The 22302-nt window shown below is 54.4% G+C and overlaps 2 protein-coding genes across 14 annotated transcripts in view; one reads left to right on the forward strand and one right to left on the reverse strand.

The window, feature by feature from the left end:
• The first annotated feature begins 1745 nt into the window (after nt 1–1745).
• DOCK6 (dedicator of cytokinesis 6) overlaps nt 1746–22302 on the forward strand; it is a 47332-nt gene continuing 26775 nt past the window's right edge. For 3 of the 12 annotated variants that reach the window (XM_044948129.2, XM_045166712.1, XM_045166713.1), the window contains exons 1-14: nt 1752–1837; nt 10070–10157; nt 10804–10979; nt 11458–11526; nt 11778–11907; nt 13469–13681; nt 15364–15449; nt 17112–17178; nt 17282–17431; nt 18355–18435; nt 18556–18709; nt 18866–18993; nt 19131–19224; nt 19602–19764. In XM_044948129.2, the coding sequence (XP_044804064.2) occupies nt 1794–1837; nt 10070–10157; nt 10804–10979; nt 11458–11526; nt 11778–11907; nt 13469–13681; nt 15364–15449; nt 17112–17178; nt 17282–17431; nt 18355–18435; nt 18556–18709; nt 18866–18993; nt 19131–19224; nt 19602–19764 (1643 nt within the window). In that variant the 5' untranslated portion in view covers nt 1752–1793. Of the gene's footprint in view, nt 1838–10069; nt 10158–10803; nt 10980–11457; nt 11527–11777; nt 11908–13468; nt 13682–15363; nt 15450–17111; nt 17179–17281; nt 17432–17461; nt 18108–18354; nt 18436–18555; nt 18710–18865; nt 18994–19130; nt 19225–19601; nt 19765–22302 lie in introns of those variants that run through there. The other 9 variants (XM_025293486.3, XM_044948130.2, XM_044948133.2 and 6 more) reach the window with 6 other exon arrangements.
• ANGPTL8 (angiopoietin like 8) lies at nt 11907–21729 on the reverse strand. 2 transcript variants are annotated; one of them, XM_006063922.3, is made up of 4 exons: nt 21424–21729; nt 21085–21246; nt 20222–20331; nt 19856–20138 (listed from the first exon to the last, which is right to left on the reverse strand). In XM_006063922.3, the coding sequence occupies exons 1-4, from the start codon at nt 21718–21720 to the stop codon at nt 20111–20113; spliced, it is 597 nt and encodes a 198-aa protein (XP_006063984.1). In that variant the 5' UTR covers nt 21721–21729; the 3' UTR covers nt 19856–20110. The 2 variants fall into 2 exon arrangements, with proteins under 2 accessions (XP_025149276.1, XP_006063984.1); XM_025293491.2 differs by lacking the exons at nt 19856–20138; nt 20222–20331 and adding an exon at nt 11907–12051.

Genomic DNA, 22302 nt, shown 5'->3' on the forward strand with positions numbered 1-22302 from the left:
CTGCCTGTTTCTTTGGGCCTCATCTGTAAAAGGGAAGGGGTATTGCCAGCACCCATTCGCAGGAATGGGCTTCCCTGGTAGCTCAGTTGGTAAAGAATTCACCTGCAAGGCAGGAGACCCTGGTACAATCCCTGGGTTGGGAAGATCCCCTGGAAAAGGAAAAGGCTACCCACTCCAGTACTCTGGCCTGAAGAATTCCATGGACTGTATAGTCCATGGGGTCGCAAAGAGTCGGACTGAGTGACTTTCAGTTTCACACACAGGACTGGAAACAGTACGTGCAAAGGCCCCCAAGGTACAGCTCATCCCTAGTATGATTCAGTCCCCAATTCTACCTAGGACATTTTCTGACCAGGGCTAGAAGGGCCTTCAGAAGGAGGCCCCTGTGCATGCAAAGGCGGAGAGGTGAGCAAGAAGCTGGATATGCAGATGGTAAATAGGGCTGGAGAATTCCTCTAAGACTGCTGCAGTGGGACAGAGACAGGAACCATTGGGGAGAGATCTGAGACCACATATTGGCCAAGACGTCCCCACATCCTCCTTCCACTGGAGGCAGCCCCATGGCGCAGCCTCCCCGACTGGCTCTCGCAGATCCCACCACCAGGTCCTGTGTCACATCCCTTAGCAGGCGCCTCGGAACCTGACTGGACCCCTCTGCCTCTCTCACCACAGACTGTGCTGTGCTAAGTCACTTCAGTCATGTCCAACTCTTTGCGACGCTATAGACTGTAGCCAGCCAGGCTCCTCTGTCCATGGACTCTCCCAGGCAAGAATACTGGAGTGCATTCCATTTTCTACTCCAGGGGCTCTTCCCCCACCCAGGGATCCCACCCGCAGTCTCTTGCCTCTCCTGCACTGGCAGGTGGATTCTTTACCACTTCACCACCTAGGAAGCCCGTGCCTCAGTTTTGTTCAGTCACTCAATCGTGTCCAACTCTTTGCGACCCCATGGACACACACACCCCACCTCCCTGCCCCTTACCATCGCCCAGAGTTTGCCCAAGTTCATGTTCATTGCATCGTTTATGCTGTCCAACCATGTCATCCTCTGATGCCCTCTTCTTCTTCTGTCCTCGATTTTTCCCAGCATCAGGGACTTTTCCAATGAGTCCTCTGTTCGCATCAGATGACCAAAATACTGGAGCTTCAGCTTCAGCATTAGTCCTTCCAGTGAATATTTAGGGTTGATCTCTTAAGATTGACTGGTTTGATCTCCTTGCTGTCCAAGGGGCTTTCAGGAGTCTTGTCCAGCACCATAGGTCGAAGGCATCAATTCTTTGGCCTTCTGCCTTCTTTTCGGTGCCTCAGCTTACTTATCCGTAAAATGGAAGAAACGATAGGTCTCCCCAGACTCCACCCCAGTTCACCCCCTGCCCCACACATGAGAACTACAGGACTTTCCTTAATAAACGCTGGAGATGATACTTATGGTGCTTATAGTGATTTTAGCCAGAGGGCAGAAAGAGCATCCCCAGGGGAGGGAGTCAGAGACCCCCCGCCCCAGTCCCTTGTCTTCTCCTCCCCTGCCCACCTCAGAGCCTCAGTTTCCCCAGCTCAGCCCCGAGGGCACGAGGGCGGCCCGGGGGACCCGCGCCCCTCCGGCCGGCAGGGGCAGCACAGAGCGGCCCGGGACACCCGGAAGGGCCCCGCCCACGGCCCGGCCCCGCCTAGCCCGGGCTGCCCAGAACCGGGAGGCGCTGCGGCGGCGGCGGTCACGGCGGGGACGGTGCGCGCGGCGGCGGCGGCAGCGGCAGCGGCAGCGGCGAGGCCGGCGGCCGGACGCGCGGGGCGCCATGGCGGCCGCCGAGCGCCGCGCCTTCGCGCACAAGATCAACAGGTAGAGCGGCCGTCGGGCCCCCTCCCGGGCCGCCCCCACGTGTCCGAGCCCCGCCCCGGGGCGGCCCAGCCCTCCCCCGCCTGGGCGTCCCACATTCAAGCCCCTTGGGTCTTCGCCGGGTCCGCCCGCTTCCTCCGGCCCGGGGGGCGCAGGCGTGGGGAGGTAGGGAGGGCGGCGCGGGTCGGGACTGGGGGTCGTGTCGGGGCTGCTGGCGTGATGGTGGCGGAGGTCCGCCCTCGGAACCGGTGGGACGCGTGGGGGTGTGTCCGGGGGCCTTCCTGGAGGAGGTGGCTCCCGCGCTTCCTCACCAGCTCCTGGCCGATTCCCGGCCCTCGAACCCCGGGGCGTGGGAGTTGGGGGGCTCTTTCCGCCCCATCTGTGCCGGGTGTGGGGCGGGAATGTATCAGGCACCGGAATTTGGGGCCGGGGATGGCGTTCCTGGCAGCTCTTGAACCCCCTCGGGAAGTTTCCCGTGCTCTCCTCCCCGCCAGGGTCCCGTGCCCAGTTGTCTGGGGCGGGTGGGGGGTGGGGAAGGGGACAGCTGTGGATGTCCCCCCGCCCCCAGCCCTGCTTCAGGCTCTCCTAGCACCGCCTGGACGCGCTGGAGATGGATGGGTGATTGAATGGAAGGAGTGGGGGCTGGGGACAGAACCAGCTGGTGGGCAGACGGGGGAGGGGACGGGCGCCAGGCGCTGGGGAATCCGTTTCCGTGGTCACTGGAGACTGTAAGAGACTCGGCCCGGCGAGGGGGATGTCGGCCTCTCTGGGGCTGAAGCGCCTCCCCCCACCACTCTGGTCTGTACCTCCAGCAGTGCATTCAGAATCTGCTGGGGGCAGGGAAGCGGTTCTCTTGTATTAGTGCGTGGGCCGGGACACCCTGTGTGTCCAGCACTGCCCTGATGGAGACACCCCGGAAAAGAACCCACCCTTGGGGGCAGATACAATGGGGCAGACAGAGGAGAAGCCGGATAAAGTAGATTACATGTTAGTGGTAAGCAGTATGAGGACATACCAGGCAGAAATGAGAGGTGATGAGTGTGAGGACTACTTTAGACCTAGGAATCAGGATCAGGAAGGTCTGGAGAAGAAGATGACAAGTAAACAAAGAGCTGAAGGAGATGAGGGAGGGATCCATGCCCGGATGTGGGGGGAAGGGCATGTGCAAAGGCCCAGGGGCAGGAGCCGGTGGAGTGTGTTTATAGATATCTGTGGCCAGTCAGGCTTCCTTGGTGGCTCAGATGGTAAAGAATTCACATGCAATGTGGGAGACCTGGGTTTGATCCCTGGGTTGGGAAGATTCTCTGGAGGAGGGCATGGTAACCCACTCCAGTCTTCTTGCCTGGAGAATCTCCATGGACAGAGGACCCTGGTGGGCTACAGTCTATAGGGTCGCAAAGAGTCAGACACAACTGAGCAACTAAACACATAGCAGGCTGGAGCAGAGTGAGAAAGGGGCTGTGGGAAGAGGTACAGGGCTTGTGGGTTATGGGGAGGAGTTCAACTTTTACCCTGGGTGAGGTGGGAACCATGGAGAGTTCAGAACAGGGGAAGGATGCTGTGACCTGGTGTCTGGACGCATATCAGTTGGGCAGTTTTTACATTCTGCTATCTCTGTGTCTGAATTGTCCCTCTGTCTTGGACCTTTGGTGTTTCTGAGCTTGGGGAGGTTATTACTGTTTCTTCACCACTCAAGTCCCTGTGTCCTTGGGTCCTGGCTTCCACTCAAGTGAGAAGCAGAGGCCCTGGGTTTTGCCCTGGGAGATGTATACTGTAGAGCTCAGGGTGAGAAAAGCAGAAAAAGATCTTGGGGCTGCCGTGTTGTTGTCGTTAGCTGTTAAGTCGTGTCTAACTCTTTTGCCACCCCATGGACTGTAGCCCACCAGGCTTCTCTGTCTATGGGATTTCCCAGGCAAGAATACTGGGGTGGGTTTTGCCATTTCCTTCTCTGGGGGATCTTCCCAACCCAGGGATCAAACCTGTGTCTCCTAGAGGGCAGGTGGATTCTTTACTGATGAGTCAGAGTCTACCCCACCAGGGAAGCCCTGGGGCCCTAGTGAACCACAAACAAATGGCTCAAGTCTTCCGGCCGTCCTCTGACAGGGTCTGCAGAGCAGACACTCAGGTTCTACATGCTGAGACCTAGGCCTGTATTCATCTCCTTGTTCGCTGAAATCATTCATTCCACAAATGCCACAGTAACCTGCTTGTTAGACTGTCCCCCAGGTTCCTAATGAACAGGCTCATTTAAAACAAAGATTTGGAGGGACGACTTAAAAATACAAACTCATAGAGCCAATGGTTAGGACTCCAGGCTTCCACTGCAGGGGCATGGGTTCAATCCCTGGTCTGGAGCTAAGATCCTGCAAGCCATGTATCCAGATAAAAAAAAGTGATGGTCATTGTCACCGTTCCAAGTTGGATTTTATTTTAAAGAATACAAGTGAAAAAAAAGAAAAAAAATGAACATTGTGTTCCATACAGTAACATTTGTCTGTATTGTTTGTGCTCAGTTGTGTCTGACTCTTTGCAACCCTATGGACTTCAGCCCACCAGGCTCCTTTGTCTGTGGGATTCTTCAGGCAAGAATACTGGAATGGCTTGCCATTTTCTTCTACAGGGGTTCTTCCCGATCCAGGGATCGAATCCACATCTCTTGCATCTCCTGCATCGAATTGTCTCCTGCATTGGAGAAGGATTTACCATTTGAGCCACCATGATGGATGATACGCATTCAGAAAAATGCCAAGTTTAAAAGAGTAATTATGAAACAAATTCCAGGATTTCCCTGCTGGCCTACTGGTTAAAACTCTATGCTTCTAATGCAGGAGGTACGGGTTCCATCCCTGGTCAGGGAACTAAGATCCCACATGCCTTGCAGTGCGGCCAAAAATTTAAAAAAAAAAAAAGAAAGAAACAAATGCCATGGAAGAAGTCACTTGGATCAAACCAGTGGCTGTCTCTACCTTCCTGAGCCTTCCCACTCTAGCCGCCTTCCCAGGTGATCTGCACCTGGTTCTGCTCCGCAGGGAACTAACAGGCTGGTGGCTGCTACTCTCGTTTCCCCACTTGCATTATAATTTCTTCATTTAATTCAGCTCCCTGTCTGCTCTGAGTTGGTTTTGCCTGTTTAGAACATCCCATAAATGGAACCGCATGGAATTTCGAGTCCTCTATGGCAGCGAGATGTCAGGAGAAGGGCTTATCTGTGTTGCTGCTTAAGTCAGACGCATCCCTTTTCATCGTCGCATACTATTCCCTCTGCTTGTGTATTCTCCATCTTCAGTCAAGGAACTTGTGAGTTGTTTCCCTTTGAGGTTGTCATGATCAGAGCTACCGTGAACATTCTTAGCCATGTATTTCCTCCTGAGTATCTACACCTCAAAGTGGAATTGCTGGGTTGGCATGTTTTCAACTTTGCTTGTTCATTTACAGATGGTTTTCCGAAGCGATTCCCCTAGTAGCAGATAAGAATTCCTAATCCTTGGTGGCATTCATATTATTTGCCCTTAAATTTTGCCAGCACTCATATTATTTGCCTTGCCAGCACTCACTGTTCGCCTTTCAATTTTTCTGCCAGTCCAGGAGGTGTGTGTATAGGGTGGGATATGAAGAGGAATCTCTTCATGGTTTTATTTTTCGAATTTTATTTTTGGCTGCACCACGTGGCTTGTGGGATCTTAGTTCCCTGACCAAGGCTTGAACTCATGCCTCCTGCAGTGTAAGCACAGAGTCCTAACCACTGAACCACCAGGGAGTTCCCATTTATGTGTGTGTGTGTGTGTGTTTTTAAAGATTTTAAAAATTTATTTACTTATATTTATTTTTGGCTGCGCTGGGATCTTTGTTGCTGCTTGAGGACTTTAGTGGTGGCGAGCAGGGGCCGCTCTCTAGTTGCGGTGCTCTGGCTTCTCATCGCAGTGGCTTCTCTTGTTGCAGAGCACAGGCTCAGAAGTTGTGGCACACAGGCTTAGTTGCTCCGCTGCCTGTAGGATCTTCCCAGATCAGGGATTAAACCTGTATCCCCTGCACTGGCAGGAGGATTTTTTTTTTTTTTTTTTTTTTACCACTGAGCCACCAAGAGAGCCCTATAGTTTTGTGTTTATTCATTTTCTTCCCTCACTTTTTGCAGACTTAAGTCAAATTCCAAGGCTTATGTCATTCTTATTTCTGGTTTTATCATCCTCCTTCCCTGTAAGAGTAGACCTCTGTTAATCTGACCAGCCCTAGGGGGAGGTCCCGGAGAAGGCAATGGCACCCCACTCCAGTGTTCTTGCCTGGAGAATCCCAGGGACGGGGGAGCCTGGTGGGCTGCCGTCTATGGGGTCGCACAGAGTCGGACACGACTGAAGCGACTTAGCAGCAGCAGCAGCAGGGGGAGGTCCACAGTCTCACATGAATTCCTAGAGATGCCACTGCTTCCTCTTTCCCCTCTGAGCACCTCTTAGAATCATATCAGGTTGTCAAGTTTTCACCTTAGAAAGATTGATCTCATCAATCAAATTCTGAGACCCGTTCCTGAGAAAACCCACTAAGTTCAGCTCAGCATTTTGCCTGCTTTTTGTAATGTGGTCCACGGGGACATCCGAAGCACATCTGATGTGGGAGTGAGACAGAGGAGTGGGTAATGACTCCAGGTGAGGGTCCTGAGCATCCACAAGGGTGGGCTGTGCTTGGTGAGACACAGGATGGTGGGAGGGCAGGGTATCTGTGTGTGTGTAAGTGGCTAAGTTGTGTCTGACTCTTTGCAACTCCATGAACTGTAGCCCGCCAGGTGCCTCTGTCCATGGAATTCTGCAGGCAAGAGTATTGGAGTGGGTTGCCATTCCCTTCTCCAGATTCTCTGTATGGACCTGGTTAATCTATATAGCATAGATTTGAAGATTTGTCGGGGTTCAGATGGTGCTGAAGGCCGAGACCGGATGGGACCGCTCTGGGGGCAGGTAAAGGGCAGGTGTTCCGCAGTCTCTGTCCTTGGCTCTGCTCCTTGTCACGGGCGTCGTGGCATGCCTAACGCTGAAGGACTTTGACCCCCAGCTGACCAGGGTTCCATTCTGGGCACTGCTGTGTGACCCTGGTGCCTCACGACCCCTCTCTGAGCCCCACTCGCCTTTGGTTTACAAAAGCAGGGTCAGAAATTCCAGTTTCCCAGGATGCTCTTTGAGGCAATGTGGTGACAGCAAGTCTTAATTAAGCACTTACTGTGTGCCAGGCCCATACTCAGAACAGCTCCTAAGAGGTGGGTGCCAGGGTGCACAGTAGTAAAGAACCCACCTGCCAACACAGGAGATGCGAGACACATGGGTTCCATCCCTGGGTCGGGAAGATCCCCTGGAGAAGGAAATGGCAAACCACTCCAGTATTCTTGCCTGGGAAATCCCACGGATTAGAGGAGCCTGGTGGGCTACAGTCCATGGGGTGGAAAAAGAGTTGGACACGACTTAGCGACCAAACAACAACAGATACCACTAAGCCCAGAGGCCTGGAGAAGAGGTGTCGTTCACCCATGCTCGCCCAGCTCCAAGTGCAGAGCTCTGTGACTCGGTAAACTAGTTCCCATGGCCATGCCATTGTGGACTCAGTGGGTTCCCACCCTGGGGCACTCACTCCAAGGCCAGTGACCAAATGAAGCTGGACGTTCGGCCCCCGCTCCCCTCCCTGCTTTGCAGCAGCAGCTGCAGAACAGCTGGGCCCAGGGCACAGACAGGTTCCCTGTTCCAGCATCTTTTGTAAATCACCCCCAACCCTCTGTGCCCAGGCTTCCTGAGGAAGCGGCCGGGACTTGGGGAATTTGAGGACAAGTCTCTGGTGGCTCCGAGGGTAAAGAACCTGCCTGCAATGCAGGAGACCTGAGTTCCATCCCTGGGTCGGGAAGATCCCCTGGAGAAGGAAATGGCAACCCACTCCAGAATTCTTTCCTGGAGAATTCCATGGACAGAGCAGCCTGACAGGCTACAGTCCATGGGGTCACAAAGAGTTGGACATGACTGAGCAACTAACACTTTCACTTCCCCTGATTTTTAATATCCTTTGAAATTCCTGCAAGCTAGTCTTCCCTCTTCGCCTCCCACCCCCCATCCAATAGAAATAGTTGACACAGAAAATAAATAGAATCCAGGGTCAGAGAAAGAAGGAGGCTGCAGTCTCACATCAGAGACCCCACGTTGAATCAGGGTCATGGTTGAGTTCTGTTTGACCCACACACATTTGAATTCAGAGGCCTCCAGACTCCGCTGAAGCTCCCAACTGACCCCACCCCCACCCCACACCTGTCTTACCTGGGCCCACCCCGCACATCTATCTCACTGGTGATGCATGGGCCACATTTGCAATCCTTAGCACTTTTAATTTCTTTTTGTTTCAATAGTTTAAAAAAATATTTATTATTTATTTCTTTGGCTGCACCGGGTCTTACTTGTGGCACTCGGGATCTTTAGTTGCGGCATGTGGGATCTTAGTTCCCCAACCAGGGATTGAACCTGGATTGGGAATGTGGAGTCTTAACCACTGGACCCCCAGGCAGTTCCAGGCATAACTTATTTTATTTTATTTTTTAACTTTACAATATTGTATTGGTTTTGCCATATATCAAAATGAATCCGCCACAGGTGTACATGTGTTCCCCATCCTGAACCCTCCTCCCTCCTCCCTCCCCATACCATCCCTCTGGGTCGTCTCAGTGCACCAGCCCCAAGCATCCAGTATCGTGCATCGAACCTGTACTGGCAACTTGTTTCATATATGATATTATATATGTTTTAATGCATTCTCCCAAATCATCCCACCCTCTCCCTCTCCCACAGAGTCCAAAAGACTGTTCTATACATCAGTGTCTCTTTGCTGTCTCGTATACAGGGTTGGGCATAACTTTCTATTAAGCAGATTTCCAAACAATGAGAAAAGAGTGATTGAGGCCTGAATCTCCCACAGTTGCTTTCTTGATTTTAAGAGACACTGAAGCCCAGAAAGATTGTCCCACCTGCCCAAAGCCACACAGCTAAAAGATAAGGGGCTTTCTTCAACTTACGGTAGATTTAGGCAAGGTGGACTAAGAGGGAGATCAGAAAAGATTCGCTCGTTCCATCAAAAAAAAAAAACATTAATGGGAATTCCCTGGCGTTCCAGTGGTTAAGAGTTGGCACTTTCACTATCAAGAGCTTGGGTTTGGTGGAGGAATTAAGACCCTGTAAGCAGTGTGGCATGGCCAAAGAAAATAATTTATTGAGCATCTACTGTGTGTGGGGTCCAGTGCCGGGGCCTTCATAGGGACAGCACAGTCCTAGTCTTGTTTGTACAAAGCCCTCGGGGAGCAAGGGTCTCCAGGCACAGAGTCCAGCCTCAGAGCCTTGGCACTCAACTGTTCCCTCTGCCTGGCACACTTTCCCCCAGATAACTGCATGGCTGTCCCTTCCTACAAGCTCAGCTGAAGGAATTGAGAGTTTGGGGAACCCCTGCCCCTACTGGGTCTGTTCCCAATTCCTTCTCCTCCTTCCCCTCCTCCTTCCCCCATGCTGGCTCTCTCTCCCCTGTGGGTCTCGCCCCTTGCCCCTCAGTCTCTGCTGTGACTCTGAAGGCCAGCGCAGACGCAGACGGCCCAGGAAGGTCACTGCACTGACCTTGGTGGCTGGGCTGTGCTCCAGGAGTCGTGCTGGCCTCTTACACACCGTCAGCCTCAGTCTTAGACCCCTGATAGGGTGTGTGTATGAACACCAGGACCCCTGCTCAGCTCCACTGCTCTGTGAGGGCAGGGCAGCTCCAGATGGGTAAACTGAGGCTCAGGGGCAGGAGTGACTCGTCTAGCAAGGGTGGAACGGGGCTCACCTTCCTGATAAGGGGTTGGGGTGGGCAGAGATCCCCTAGATGAGGACGTGGAGACCTTTCTGCAGATCTAGGAGCCTGTCCCGGTGGGAAGAAGAAAGTCGGAAGAAGAAAATGGGAAGAAGAAAGAGCGGGGATCAGTGACCCCCAGGCGCTGCCCAGCCGCAGCCCCCTGCCCCCCTTATCTGTGCTTGGAAGAGGAAAGGGGGTGATGTGTCTGCCACAGCCTTGGGGGCACCTATGCTGAGATCTATGCATCCTGGATCCTGGGTTCTCTTGGCCCGTGGCCGGATTTTTTTCTTTCCACAGCCTGGACTTTCCTCTCCTAGCATGAATCTGTGGGCCCCAAAGCCCCAGTTCCCAGGGCCCCGCTGCCCAAGTTTTCGTGCCCCCATGGTCCCCTTCCTGTCCCCACAGGACGGTGGCTGCCGAAGTGCGGAAGCAGGTGTCCCGGGAACGCAGCGGCTCTCCCCATTCCAGCCGGCGCTGCAGCAGCTCCCTGGGGGTGAGTGTTTGGGAGGCGCTCCCCCACCCACCCTGCTGTGGGGGAGATGAGCCTGGGAGGGGCCCAGCTGTGGCAGGGGAGGGGGGTCCCAGTCCTGGCCCAGCACTGTCGCATTCCGGTTCCCAGTGAGTGTGATGGGGAGGCTGGCTGGTCCCCCTCTGCAGGGAGCAGCCCCGTGGGTGGTCAAGGTGGGAGAGGTTCAGCCCCAACCCCCGCCCCTCCCCATGCCCACACCTCCTGCTGTCTAGACTGGACCACCCAGCTGGGGATGCTGGGGAGGGAGGTCTGGGGAATGGGCTGCTGCAGCAAGGGAGGGGGTGGGGCTCTCTCGCCCCCAGGGCCTTAGGAATTGTCTCTTTCTTTGCTGCAGTCCACAGGCCTTTCCTTCCACCAGGAGTTTCCTGCCCTTCCAGGCACAGGGTGTGATTTCCTGCCTGGAAAGAGGGACCCGGCCCAGCTGGGGTGGGGGTGGAGTGGCTGAGGTCACTCACTGTCCCCTGCGGCTCCTCCAGGGCCCCTCCTACCACTCCAACACCCTCCATGGCTCCTACCGCCCCCTTGGTTGTCTGAGGCCAGCCCAAGCCCACACTCAGCCTCCAGCCCCCAACCCCGAGGCCCGGGTCACAGCCACTTTGCTCCACCTCAGGTCCCACTGACTGAAGTCGTTGAGCCCCTGGATTTTGAGGATGTGCTTCTGAGCCGGCCGCCGGATGTAGAGCCTGGGCCTCTCCGGGATCTGGTCGAGTTTCCAGCTGATGACCTAGAGCTACTGCTGCAGCCCCGGGAATGCCGCACCACGGAGCCCGGTATCCCCGAGGACGGGTGCGTCGAGCCCCGCACCCTCCCTGTCTGTATCCCCACGCTGCCTCTGTACCCCACATCAACAGCCCCTCTCCCACCAAGCTCCCAAGAGCCCTGAGTTCAGCTTCTGGCTTGGCTATGTGACCTTGGACAAGTCCCCTTCTCTCTCTGAGCCTTTACCTCTATATCCCTGAAAAAGACAGAAGGACAGGCCGCTGGAAAGATTTAACACTGGGTCCTGCTTCTGTGTGGGGCTCCTTGATGGCTCAGACAGTAAAGAAACTGCCTGCAGTGTGACAGACCTGGGTTCGATTCCTGGGTTGGGAAGATCCCCTGGAAGAGCGCATGGCAACCCACTCCAATATTCTTGCCTGGAGAAGCCTATGGACAGAGGAGCCTGTTGGGCTGCAGTCAATGGGGTTTGCAAAGTCGGACATGACTGAAGTGACGGACACCTTCACTTCTCTGCTTTTGTTTACCCTGATTATATTTTGTGCAGAAAGATGGATGCCCAGGTGAGAGCTGCGGTGGAAATGTACACTGAGGACTGGATCATTGCCCATAGGAGGTGGGTCTGACTCGGGGGCAGCTCAGGGTAGAGAGGCCAGGTCTGAGCCCAGAGGAGCCCGTTGTCTGCCGCTGTCGCCGCTTCTCCTGGTTATCAGCCCACTGTCCATGCAAGGGTAGCTGGACTTCCGCGGCGGTGCGTCCGGTGGATGGATGGCCCTGCAGGCATCACGGGGGCCTTGCAGGCATGTCAGTCAGCACCTTGGGGAGCCCTGGGGAGCCCCCATCTCTGCTACCCTCCCATCCTCCTAGATACCAGCACCTGAGTGCGGCGTACAACCCCATCACCACGGAGACTCAACGAGAGAGGCAGAAGGGGCTCACCCGCCAGGTCTTCGAGCAGGACACTTCTGGGGATGAGAGGTCCGGCCCCGAGGACTCGGTGAGGGAGCCCTGGCAGGGGTCACTATCGCAGGCGGGGGTGTGGTGTGTGCACGGCCTGCCTGAGGCTTCAACTCTCAATCTTCTGTGATGAGCAATGACCTGAACAGCCTCCAGCCCCACAGGAAATGTATCAGCCCTGTAACTGAAAGTTAAGAATCATAATTATCAGCATTTGTGAAGTGCTTTTTTTTTTTTTTTTTTTAAGTTACCCAGTCATGTCCAACTCTTTGCGACCCCATGGACTATAGCCTGCCAGGCTCCTCTGTCCATGGCATTCTTCAGGCAAGATACTGGAGTGGGTAGCCATTCCCTTCTCCAGGGGATCTTCCCAACCCAGGGATTGAACCCAGGTCTCCCGCATTGCAGGCAGATTCTTACCCATCTGAGCCACCAGGGACCCCTATTAAGTGCTTGGTGAATACTAAATGTTTTATACTTGTCCTCTTTCATCCTGTGAAGCAGGGCAACACCCATTTTTCAGATAGAGAAATTGAGGGGGCTGTTCCTTGGCGGTCTAGTGGTTAGGATGCGACACTATCACTGCTGTGGCCCGGGTTTAGAACCTGGTTGCAAGGAACTGAGATCCCGCAGGCTGCCCAATGCAGCCAAAATTTAAAGAAAAAAAAAAAAAGAAACCAAGGCATGCCTGGCTTAGTAGAGGGCTTTCATTGGCCTGCTGAGGTTTGAACCTGTATTTTGTCAACCAATATTTTATTGAGTTCCTACTTTTACCAAGAATCATATAAAGAATTACTGTTATTGTTTCCATTGTTAGCTGTTTATGAATGTAGTTGGGGAAACTGATGCCCTTAGCTGTTGGGGTTAGAGACCCAGGGTCACAGAGCTGAGCTGGGATTTAAACTAGGGTAATCTGCTTCTGGGGGCTTCCCCGGTGGCTCAGCAGTAAATAACCTGCTTGCCAATTCAGGAGTGTGGGTTCAATCCCTGGGTCTCGAAGATGCCCTAGAGGAGGAAATGGCAACCCACTCCAGTGTTCTTGCCTGGGATATTCCATAGACAGAGGAGCCTGGCAGACTCTAGTCCATGGGGTCACAAAAGAGTCGGACACAGCTGAGCAACTCAACACCAACAAATCTGCTTCTGACCAGAGCTGTGTCTAGAAGGTCTGGCAGATCCTGGGCTGGTAACACCCTCGGTGAGAAGAACTCTCCCTCCCCTGGCAACAGTGAGCAAAGTCCTCAAAGGCTCTCATTGGCCCAGCCCAGACATATCCTGACTTTGCTGTGTTCTGATTGACCAGGCAAGGGTCATGTGATGCCCAGACTGGGAAGTAGCCTTCCCAACCATAGTAAAGGGTGACACCCATTTCGCAGATGAAGAAACTGAGGCATGGCAAGCTTAGTAGAGGTCCTTCACTGGCCAGCTGAGTCTTGAGCCTTTATTTTTTCAACTGATATTTATTGAGTGTCTACTTTTACCAATAATAATCATATCTCCAGACAGAAGTTTCTAGAAAGAAGGTCAGCAAAGCCCTCAGGTGACCCTTGTCATGGCGACCTTAGCCCCTGATCCTGAGCGTGCCCATTCTCTACTGGCAGGATGACCCCCGACACTCCTCAGGCTCCCTGGACGACACCCCACGAAGCAGTGGTGCCTCTGGCATCTTCGACCTGAGGAACTTGGCGGCAGATTCTTTGCTACCCTCACTCCTGGAGCGCGTGGCCCCAGAGGACGTGGACCGGCGTAATGAGGCGTTGCGGCGGCAGCACCGGCCCCGCGCCCTGCTCGCGCTCTACCCCGCCCCTGACGAGGTGGGTGCCCGCTCAACTGCACAGCCCCGGGATCAGTACACAGCCAATTGACGTGTATCCCTATGTATGATCCCAGTGAGATTTCTGGGTGCCTAATGTATACCCTGCCTTTTAATTCAGTAGCTCTTACTGGATTCTCCTATATTGTATACCCCTGTATTTATCCAGGCAGCATTTATTGGGAACTTACTATATGCTGCTGTATTTACTCAACCAATATTTATTGTATGCCTACTGTATAGTCTTTAAACAAACGGCATTTAATCAACCAGCATTCATTAAGCACCTATTATATATGCCTGTATTTATCCCCCTGGTGTTTATTGGGCACTCACTGTGTTGTTCAGTCTCTAAGTCATGTCCAGCTCTTTACGACCCCATGAACTATAGCTCACCAGGCTTCCCTGTCCTTCACTATCTTTTGGAATTTGCTCAAACTCACGTCTATTGAGTTAGTGATCCAACCACCCCATCCTCTGTAGCCCCCCTCTCCTCCTGCCCTCAATCTTCCCCAGCATCAGTGTCTTTTCCAATGAGTCAGCTCTATTTAATGACTATTATTTATTATATATCCCTTTATTTTTATCTACCCAGCATTTATTGGGCTTTTACTGTATACTCATATTTATTCCGTCAATATTCACTGTATGTCTACTGTATAGTTTTCTATTTAATCAAACAGCATTTGAGCAACTAATATTTATTGAGCATCTGTATATATCCAACTAACTTTTATTAAGCACCTAGTATATACATCTGTGTTTTAATTCAGCGATTCACTGAGTGCTTGCTGTATAGCCCTATATTTATTCAACCAGTTCTTACGGGGTGTCTAATATGTATCACTATGTATGTCTAGTCAGCATTAATTAGATATTTTCTGTATACATCTGTGTTTGTTCAACCACATTATAATAGGTACCTACTACATACCTCTGTATTTATCCAACCAGGATGTGTGAGTGCCTGTTATATAGCAGCCACTGAGGATACAGCCATGAACAAGATAGACCCAGTCCCTGCCCTCTGAGTTCAGTCTAGTGGAGAAGAGACCTCCCTACAGGAAATGACAACCCAGAGTAGTGCCATGATGAGCCATGTGTCATTGTCCCTCAGGGTTTCCCAGGTGACATTAGTGATATAGAACCTACCTGCCAGTGCAGGAGATATTAAGAGATGCTGGTTCGATTTCTGGGTCAAGAAGACCACCCCCCGCCACCGGAGGAGGGCATGGCAGCCCACTCCAGTATTCTTGCCTGGAGAATCCTAGGGACAGAGGAGCCTGGAGGGCTATGGTCCGTAGTGTTGCAATGAGTCGGACACGAGTGAAGCGACTTAGCACACACGCACGCACATTGTCCCTCTCACAGCCCTCCGTGTCCCAGCCATGGGGCCCACTGCATCAGGGCCTGGTGAGGACCTGGAGTGTCAGATACCTCTGGGTGAAGGAAGGCTTCCTGGAGGAAGTGCCAGCTAAACTGTGACCTGCTAATGAGCAGGTATTGACCAGGCCAGGAGGAAGGGAGAAGGAGGGCATTCCAGGCTGGGGGAACAGCATGTGCAAAGGCTCAGAGGCCAGGGACTGAAAGCTTAATCAGGCTGAGGGTAGAGCTGGTCTCAGCCCACACGTTCCAACTGCTCCCTGGAGGATGGGTCCCAGCTGCCCCTTCGGCTCTTGGCAGGATGAGGCCGTGGAACGCTGCAGCCGCCCAGAGCCACCGCGAGAGCACTTCGGACAGAGGATCCTGGTCAAGTGTCTGTCGCTTAAGTGAGTGTGCTGATCCATCCCTCCCTTCAGGCACGGCAAGGCGGGGACCATGGGGGATTACGGTGAGGCACACAGTCGGCGCTCATTATGCGAGCCAGGCCATTCCTGTGTGCATCCCTGAGACCATAGACTTTTGGGCTGGGAAATAAGACTTCTTTCATTATTCAAAGCCACTAACCCTAAGTTCCAGTTGAGTGCCAGCCTCAGCTCTCAGCCTTCCATGTTTATTTTTTCTTTCTATATTTATGTGTGTGTGTGTGTGTATTTTTTATTTAAATTTTTTAAATTTATTTTAATTTTTAAAAAACTTTTGCTGTGCTGGGTCTTCGTTGCTGCACTGGCTTTTCTCTGCTTATGGTGGGCAGGGTTGCTCTCTAGTTCCGGTGCGTGGGCTTCTCCTTGTGGTGGCTTCTCACCTTGTGGAGCATGAGCTCTAGGTACACAGGCTTCTGTAGTTGCAGCACTTGGGCTCGGTAGTTGTGGTGCACAGGCTTAGTTGCTCCGGGGCATGTGGGATCTCACCAGCCTAGAGATCAAACCTGCGTCTCCTGCACTGGCAAGCGGATTCCTTACCACTGAGCCACCAGGGAAGCCCTCCACGTGTATTGCCTCTGACCTTCACCGCAATATCACGTTGTGGGTTCAGGTGGGAAACGGAGGCTAGGGAGGTGAAGTCATTGTGCCCAAGATCACAGTGACTTGTGAGGCCAGAATCTGGCCCTCGCCCAGTCTGCAGCTTGCACCCAGGCTAGAGGGGGCGCTGGTGACCCTGGGCCTGGCTTCTTGCCGCCACAGCCCCCTCCACATCGGCCCTGGGGAGCAGCCAGAGTGCGTGGGAATGGAGCGGAACAGGATGTGGCCTTGGACCCAAGCCCGGCCCTGCCCCTCCCTACCCTGAGTTCCTGCCTGGATGGGCGCAGGAAAGGGAGGCCCCATCTGGCTTGAGGCCGTGGTGGGCCGCCTGCCTCCAATACACAGACTGAGAACCAGCTCTGTAGGCTCATTCAGTCATTCAACCAACAGTGAGCGCCTGCTGTATGCAAGTTGTATCACTGGGATGACCACATGGGGCTCCGTAGGTGGGGAACACAACACACACAAAGGTCTGGAGAAAGAAAAAATGAGGCCAAGAGGTGGGTGGGTTTGCTCCACGCAGGGCAGTGGTGAGCCTCAAATTTTAAGTTTTTTTTCTTTTTCTTTTTGGCTGTGCTGGGCTTTGTTGCTGTGCCCTGGCTTTTTCTAGTAGCATCGAGTGGGGGCTACTCTGCAGTCGTGGTGCTCAGGCTTCTCATTTCGGTGGCTTCTCTCGTTGTGGAGCATGGACTCTAGAGCGTGGGCTCAGTAGTCGTAGTGCATGGGCTTCGTTGCCCCGTGGCATGTGGAATCTTCCTGGACCAGGGATTGAACCCATGTTCCCTGCATTGGCAGGTGGATTCTTATCCACTGGACCACCAACTGAGGACAGACCTCAGTTTCCCCTTTTGCAAAATGGGACAGGCCTTTCCTACAAGTCCTTAGATGGTGCTTCTTTGTGACCCATTGGGAATCAGATGCCCTCCCCTCCCAGTGTGCCGAGGCTGGGCTGGACCTCCAGAGGGAGAGGGCATATGGAGATGAGAGGGTCAAGGTCAGCCGCTGCCAGAGAGCCCCCACTCATTGCAGGTTCGAGATTGAAATCGAGCCCATCTTTGGCATCTTGGCCCTGTACGATGTGCGAGAGAAAAAGAAGGTAGGAGCCCCTTTCTTCCCCTTCCTCCCACCCGCTCCTCTTCCTTGCTGCAGGGTGATGGTCTTCCTGGGGGTGGTGGCTCAGCTGTTTCTTGTGCCCCTAGATCTCAGAGAACTTCTACTTTGACCTGAACTCGGACTCCATGAAGGGGCTACTGCGGGCCCACGTCACCCATCCTGCCATCTCGACCCTGGCCCGCTCTGCCATCTTCTCTGTGACCTACCCCTCGCCTGACATCTTCTTGGTCATCAAGGTATACCCACTGGGGCTGGCAAGGGGGTGATCATGGTGAAGGCCACAGGTGAGATCCCTGCTCTCATAGAAGAAGACATGTCTCCAAGAATGGTGATCAGGGCTGTCATGCGGGAAGCCCAAGAGGAAGCCTGAGCCCCCAGGGAGCTTCTGAGTGAACCCAGGTGGGGAGAAATCACCAAGGGCTTCTTGGAGAGGTGACAGCTGAGCTGACACCCATGAGTAGGCAGCCTGGGGAGAAATGGCATCCTGGCACATGTGGGTAGACATTTAAAATGGGTTTTTTGTTTTTTTTTTGTTGTTGAGTTTTTCAGTTTATTAGGGGTGGGAAAACTTAATTGGCACATGGTTTGGGATTTTGTTTCCGGGAGTGAGCTCAAATTTCCTTTCCCAGAATGTTCAATTAGTTTTTGATCAATTAATTAATGACATTAATTGGACACCTTAAGGCAGGCACTGCTTCCAGTCAGTCAGGCTTCACAAGGATTCTGGCCTTTGCTCCTCACAGCCCAGGGAGGTGGGGGTTGCCATGGGGCCCATTTTACAGATGGGGAAGCTGAGGCACAAAACCCAGAAGAAATGTGCTCAAGGTCCCACAGCCCCCGAGGGGTCAGGATTGGAGTCCAGGCCCAGAGCCGCGCTTGGAGTGGACTTTGCTTATTCTAAGAAATAAATATGTAAATATGGGAGGAAAAATGGAGTCTTGGCTTTGGGGGCGGGGCTTAAATGGTGGGGCGGGGGCAGCTAGTTACACAGGCTGACAGCTAACACTCAGTCCAAGGGATATGGGAGCCACGGGAGGTGTTGGAGCGAGAGCCCTAGCTGGGTGGAATGTTTGGGAGACGGTGAAGGTCAGAGAGGTTGGGAGTGAGGTGGGGAGGTTGGGGTCCTGGCAGCACCTTACTGGGCTTGCCCGCCCCTCAGCTGGAGAAGGTGCTGCAGCAAGGAGACATTAGCGAGTGCTGCGAGCCCTACATGGTGATGAAGGAGGTGGACACAGCCAAGGTGAGCGTGGGAGGCTGGGCCGAATGTTGAAGGGGTACCCCCGCATAGCAGATCCTGGATTCAGCAGGCCTGGGACACTGAGCATGTGGGGGGGTGTGTGTGTCGGGGGTCTCCTCCCAGAACAAAGAGAAGCTGGAGAAGCTACGCCTGGCAGCTGAGCAGTTCTGCACCCGTCTGGGCCGCTATCGCATGCCCTTCGCCTGGACGGCCGTGCACCTGGCCAACATCGTGAGCAGCGCCGGCCAGCCAGACCGAGACTCAGACTCAGAGGGCGGTGAGGAGGCGGGGCCGACGGGCCAAGGGCGGAGCTACTAGGGTGATGAAGGGGCGCCCTCTGCTGGCCGGACTAGGTCTAACCAGGCCTGAGTCTGCAGTGTCTTGGCTCCCCGCACCCTTCATTTCTGTCCCTCTCCATCACTGTCTCCACTAGAACGCCGACCCACCTGGACTGACCGCCGCCGTCGGGGACCCCAGGACCGGATGAGTAGTGGGGACGACGCTTGCAGCTTCTCTGGCTTCCGCCCAGCCACACTAACCGTCACCAACTTCTTTAAGCAGGTGTCATGGCTGGGGGCGGGGGCAGGGGGCTGAGAGACGGGGACCCCACGCACATCCCCATTTCCCTCTTGCGGCCGCACGATCGCTGGGGATCCCCAAACCCCTCAGCCCTGGTTCACTGGGGCGGGTTCGTGCAGGAGGCTGAGCGGCTCAGTGACGAGGACCTCTTTAAGTTCCTGGCTGACATGCGGCGCCCGACATCCCTGTTGCGACGCCTGCGTCCCGTAACCGGTGCGTGGTGTGCCCCGTACATGAGACGTGTCACTCATGTAGTCACTCAAACCCGCATCTGCTGTGCCGGATCTTGGTGACCATGATAGACAAAGCCCTGACTTCAGGGGTGGACCTTCCAGTGGGGGCCAGAGATGAGAAACAGAATAAATAAGACAGGTAGTGGGTCAAACCGGGAATGTGGGCAGAGCTGATCAAAGATGGGAGGCAGCAACGGGAGTTGAGGGTGACTTCCCGCCATAGCACCTGAAAGATGGAGCCACCAGAGGGCATTGTTGGAGAGTCAGAGCCCTGACCTGAGCTTGGAGTGTGTGTGGGGGGCAGGGGACCCCAGCTGGAGACTCCAAGGAAGGTGCAAACTGGCTCTCCCTCCCTAGCCCAGCTCAAGATCGACATTTCCCCAGCCCCCGAGAACCCCCACTTCTGCCTCTCCCCGGAGCTGCTTCATGTCAAGCCCTACCCAGACCCCAGAGGCCGGCCCACCAAGGAGATCCTGGAGTTCCCCGCCCGTGAGGTCTATGCCCCTCACACCAGCTACAGGTACAACCTCTGGGGCAGCTGGGCACTTGAATATGGGGGTCATCATGCAGAGTGAGGTCTGCTTCCCTTCCAGCACACACAGACGCTGGCCTGAGATGCCACTGCTCTGCTTTAATAGGGAATGTATAGGTATGAAGGGGCATATCCTTCCTCCACCCCTCCTTGACCATCCATGTTCTCTGCCTGCGTCCCCACCTGCTTCCTTCTCTGCTCCATGACTGGAAGCCGGGCCCAGCGCCCTGGCTGACCTCAGCGGATGGGCAGCTCCTCCCTGTGCAGGGGCCGCATGGGGCAGGGCTGTGTCCCTCGATGCATGACTGGTCCTCAGTTCTGCCCAGGCTCAGGCTCAGGCTGGGAGTGCAGCCATGTGGAGTCTGGGAAGGAGGTGAGGCTTAGCCAAGGCACAGGGATACCCCCATTCCGCTGCCCTTACACACCTAGACCCCCTCCAGCTCACCTCTCCTGAATCTGTCTCAGCCGCTGCTGCTGTGCCATCATCTCCTGCTTCTGTCGCTGCACATGACCCGTGAGGACCCACATGATGTGGCTCTGCTCATCGGCATGGGCCTGTGGGTCAGGACAGAACCCTCAGCTGGGGGCCCCCTCACCTCCTATCCCTGGATTCTGCCCAGACTGCCCCCGCTTCCCACTGTATCTGTGTGATCTGCAAGCCACTGCCACTCCTTGGCCTCAACTTTCCCAGCTGTAAAATGGGGATGAAATAGGAGTCCCTCTATGGGATTGTTCTGAGCATGATAGAGATTGTGATGATTTAATCGCTAAGTTGTGTTCAACTCTTGCAACCCCATGGACCGTAGTCCACCAGGCTCCTCTGTCCATGGGATTTTCAGGCAAGAATACTAGAGTGGGTTGCCATTTCCTTCTCCAGGGGATCTTCCTGACCCAGGGATTGAACCTGTGTCTCCTGCATCACGAGTGGATTCTTTACCTCTGAGCCACCAAGGAAGCCCATGATAGAGATTATTAGAGGGTATAAAACAGTGCTGGGTACATCATGGGTGCTCCAGAAACACTCTTCTAGCATTTGTTGAATAACTATTACGTGCCCCATCCCAGGTTGAGGATTTTATCTGCGCTGAGTCCCTGGCTCTATTTTGAGACATCAGTTATTGTTCTTATTTACAAATAAGGCAACTGAGGCATGGGAAGGCACATGGCTTTTGCCCAGGGTCACATAGCATAGAGCCCAGGGTACCAGAAGCCTTAACTGGGTCTGGGGGTCTCTGGGACAGAAGGTTCAGAAATGAGGTCTGATTGTGAATCAAGGTCTTGATTCCCCCAGGGCCAGGAACCCCTTACCTTTAAGGCCTCAAATTCTTGGCGGACATGGCCCAGCCACATGCCCTTCAGTTGAACTTCTAGCTGCTTCATTTTCTCCCGCAGCACCTGCTGTCCCCGGGCCACCTTCCCCAGCGCCTGGGCTGTGGCCTCTGCCTGCAGCTTGAGACCATCCTCTTCTATCTACCAATAGACCGTGGATGTTAGTAGGATGACCTACTGAGATCAGCCTGATTTTAACATTGGAAATCCTGTATTCCAGGAACCCCCTCACTCCTGGGAAAACCCCAAAGGTCAGCCCAGGCATAACTCCACCATAGACTCCTACCCACCCCACAACACCCCAACTGCAGTGCCCACCTGCATCTCCAATAGACTCGCACGTAGCTCTTGGGCTGCATCCTGGCCCTGGCTGACCTCCTTCCCCAGGAGCCCCAGCACCTGGCCATAGAGGCTCAGGCTGTTCCTGGCCTTTGTCAGCTGTGCCTCTGTGGCCTTGTACATGCCGTTGAGAGCCTGGCTCAGCTGCAGGGCCCCGTGGAAGAGCAGGGTCAGCTCCTCCTGCTGTGCTGGCTCTGAGCCACTCCTGGAACCCACCAGTGCCGGCTGGGCCGCCGTTGCCAGGGCACACAGCAGGCACAGCACGAGCGCGGGCATGGCTGGAAGGCTGGGGAGGGTGTGGCCCCAGCCCCGTTGGGGCTGCCTTTTATGCCTTAACACCCCCCCCGACTTCAGGTCAATCGTTAGCCAGCCAGCTGGGCGCCCCGTGTTGTGCAAGGGCCTGGAGGTGGCACCACAGTTGCGTCAGGCGGATGTCCAGCCAGCCACGCTGGAATCACGCTGGCCAGGGCTCGGGGCCAGGTGCGGGCTGGGGCCCTGGTGAGAGGATAGGCCCAGGCCTGGCTGGAGAGCCCTACGGCTCCTAGCCTCCGTTTCCCATCTGTGGATGGGCACGACGACAGTAACGACAATAACAGCGAGGCGTTTATGGTCGCCGGTGGCTCACCCGCAGCTGCCTCACTGCTATCACACAGTAGCTGGTCTCGTAACCTTCTCACAAGCCTGCAATGCCCAGTCTTTGTTGACCTGGTTAAAAGCTAGGGGAGCAGGTGATGGCGATCCTTTCAAGGCCACACAGCCTGACTCCAGGACCTCCACGTGCCCTGGATCAATGCTCACTGCTGTTTTTCTCCCTGGATGACTGTGGGCAAGTGCTTCTGTTTCCCTGCCTGTGACTGT

This window comes from Bubalus bubalis, chromosome 9 (genome assembly GCF_019923935.1).
Source record: "Bubalus bubalis isolate 160015118507 breed Murrah chromosome 9, NDDB_SH_1, whole genome shotgun sequence".
Lineage (NCBI taxonomy): Eukaryota > Metazoa > Chordata > Mammalia > Artiodactyla > Bovidae > Bubalus > Bubalus bubalis.